Source organism: Geospiza fortis, unplaced genomic scaffold (genome assembly GCF_000277835.1).
Source record: "Geospiza fortis unplaced genomic scaffold, GeoFor_1.0 scaffold84, whole genome shotgun sequence".
Classification (NCBI taxonomy): Eukaryota; Metazoa; Chordata; class Aves; order Passeriformes; family Thraupidae; genus Geospiza; species Geospiza fortis.
Window position 1 is genome coordinate 1,077,471 of NW_005054363.1, and position 2,930 is coordinate 1,080,400.

At 47.4% G+C, this 2,930-nt stretch overlaps 1 protein-coding gene across 1 annotated transcript in view; it reads right to left on the bottom strand.

Moving 5' to 3' along the window:
* The window catches only part of DZIP1 (DAZ interacting zinc finger protein 1), a 36,351-nt gene extending 36,185 nt beyond the window's left edge, over positions 1-166 (bottom strand). Inside the window, exon 1 of the mRNA XM_031059557.1 lies at positions 13-166. Coding sequence (XP_030915417.1) covers positions 13-166 — 154 coding nt within the window. The remainder of the gene's footprint in view (positions 1-12) is intronic.
* Positions 167-2,930: the final 2,764 nt, after the last annotated feature.

The following is a 2,930-nucleotide window of genomic DNA, read 5'->3' on the forward strand; positions in this document are numbered from 1 at the left end:
TCCCCGCCCCACGGCCCTTCCTTCGGCTCCGTGCTCGGCACAAATCCCGTCCTTCTCCCTCCCGGCATCCTCCTCCCGCGACGCCTCCACAGCCTCCTGGCAGCGCCGCGCCAGGGAGCTCTCTCCCGCGGGTCCCGGTGCTCCCGCTGCCCCGCACGCAGCGCATCCTTTACCGTCTTCACACGCTACTCGCATCAACAAACGTGTCCTCGGCTCCGCTCTTATGTTTATGCATCCTTGACACAGCTACACAGCACACGCTTTCTCTCTCCGAATTCCCTTCACTTCGCGAAGTCTGTACATGCCACCCTGCTCGCACGTTCACTGCATCAACGTGGCTCCCTATCCTGTGCCTCCTCCGTGCTTCTCCTGACTCCAACACTTCTCAGTCCTCTACCCCTGTGCTGTCCTGATTTACACTCCTCTACCCCTGTGCTGTCCTGTGCCCTTCTCCAGCCTCGCCTAGTCAACTTTCTCCTAGACGTGACAACACCTGTCGCCTCCCCACCATCAGCATTCATACATATGTCGCTTCTCTGTACATCTTCATGCTGCTGCACCTTCATGTGCCTCAGCTGGTAGCTCTCTGCAATCTCTCCAGTGCACCTCCATACCCCTCCCAATGCCCATACACCTGTCGGGTGCTTGCAAACACCCTCCTCACCTTAACACAGCCACACACTTTGCAGGCCACTCCAACATGCTCTTGTCACTCATCAAATCCACACACCTCTGCCTGGTATCAGCACACACCAGACCCACTCCTGCAACCACACAACCCCACAACTTCACCACATCTGTCGTTCCTGTCTCATTCTACCAAGCCCAAACATTTCAGCCCCGTGAAGCACTTAATGCCTTGCATACATTACCTACTTTACCATCCAGGCACAAATACTTTTCTTCAACGCAACTAACAACTGCCTACATCCCTGCCTCACCTCAATCCCCAGTGCTCCCCAGTTTGGTGTTTCACCTGCTCCTGCTCAGTTGCTTCAAACACTAGTTGCTTCTAAGCAGCAGCATCCTTCTCCTCCATCATACAAAATTAACCTATTCCACTCGTCTCCAAAAACCTGCTTTTCCTGTCACCACTTCTTAATATTTCAGTCCCCTAGCTACGTCTGCCTTACTCCCATGTTCCACATTTATACCTCCCTAACTTTTCAGTCCCTTCCACACATATTTTAGTTTCTCATCCTCTTGGTCATTCCTAGATACATACCTCTCCAAGAACAGCCGCACAATATATCTCTTATCATACACTCCATTCCATAGATTCCTCTACATGATGCATTATAGACTCACAGAAATGTTCTCAAGGGACCTCTGGTGATCATCGTCCAGTCCAAATTTCTGCCGCACACTAGTTCACATCACCTGTGGCATTTAAGATGAACAGACAATCCATGACCTCCCTGTACAACCTGTTGCATGTCTGTGCTCTCCTCCTGATGAAAACATTTTTCTTAATGTCTTGATGAGTATCTGCTTTTACCAAGATTAAAAAATGGTTTGAATATTTTTGCCACAATTGTTCAAGTAACTGTAGGCCACTACTAGAGGGCCCCTTTTCCTTCTCTTCACCACACTAAATAAGCCCAGCTCCTTCACCTTCTTCTCATAGACTATGTAGATACTAATCATGTTAGGCCTCCTCTGTCCCCTTTCAGCTCCTCCACATCGTTCATACTCCCCCTTAGTATTTTCCCCCATTTGCCTCCTAGGAACTTGTAATGAACCTCACCTCTCATCTACACTTTCAACATCGCCCTCTCCAATATAAGCAGTAACATGTCTACCAGTAATCACAATAGAGAACTACTTCCAGAAAAATACCAGCAATGTTGCTACATGCACCAACATACGCACCCTCACAAATTACAAGCTCTTCATTTTATGTAGATTTCTATGTAGGTTGTTGCTTTTTGAACCTTGAACCTTAAGCCTACTGGTCACACTTACACCCAAGGTTCAGTTCCATTTAGATTCTTCCATTACTTACCACGCCACTTGTTTTTAATTTAGAAAAGATACTGTGTGCCTGTTTGCAACATTGCGGTCTTCTCCTGCAAGAATGACATTTTTACCACCTCCTTTTCCACGAACAGAGTCTCCAGCAAATCTTCAAAGAAATCTATTTAACTTTTTTTGATGTTATCAAATATAACTCTGCCATATTACACATAATGAAATCTAACTCCCAAAGATCTAAGCCCAATATGTGCTCCATCTATTTGACGTAGGAGGAATTTCTTAACATAAAAACCACATGAATTTTGAAAGCTACCACTTTTTGTGTCAAGGAGAAGAAGCCTGAAAAAGCACACATTAAATAAGGGCCTTTCACTGATAGGTGCATGGGTTTAATTAGAAAAAAATAACCAAACATTATTTAAAGCCAGCAAAGTAAACCATGCCTGAGGACAGCTTATTCTCCTCAACCAATGTATCTAGTCAGGAATATCCATACAGATTTGGAGCATGCTGCTCCAACTAAACCTGCTTTAATTGAATGCGACCTTGCAGCAGTACATCATCTATCCATCATATAATGGTCTTTGTTGGGATGCACCTTAAAGACCATCTAGTTCCAACCAGCTGCCATGGGCAGGGTCATCTTCTAGTTCAAGGCCCCATCTAACCCAGCCTTGAACACTGCCAGGGATGGGAGGGGCACCACGAAGTTGAAAAGAGTCACAAGCCGCCCAGTCATCTCGATGGAGACAGAAGAAGTACGGACGGGCGGAGGCGGTCCTTTTCGATCATTTTTCCCTTTTCTTTCTGCCGGATTTACTCTATTCTGGGAGCTGTGCCCATGAGGAATTTAGGGTCATCACCCACCCGCGAGGCCTCCTCGGTCAAGGATGGCACCGCTTGCTCCCCCGGCCACCCCTCCTCTCCAGGACGGGCGGCACGGGGGAAAAGCG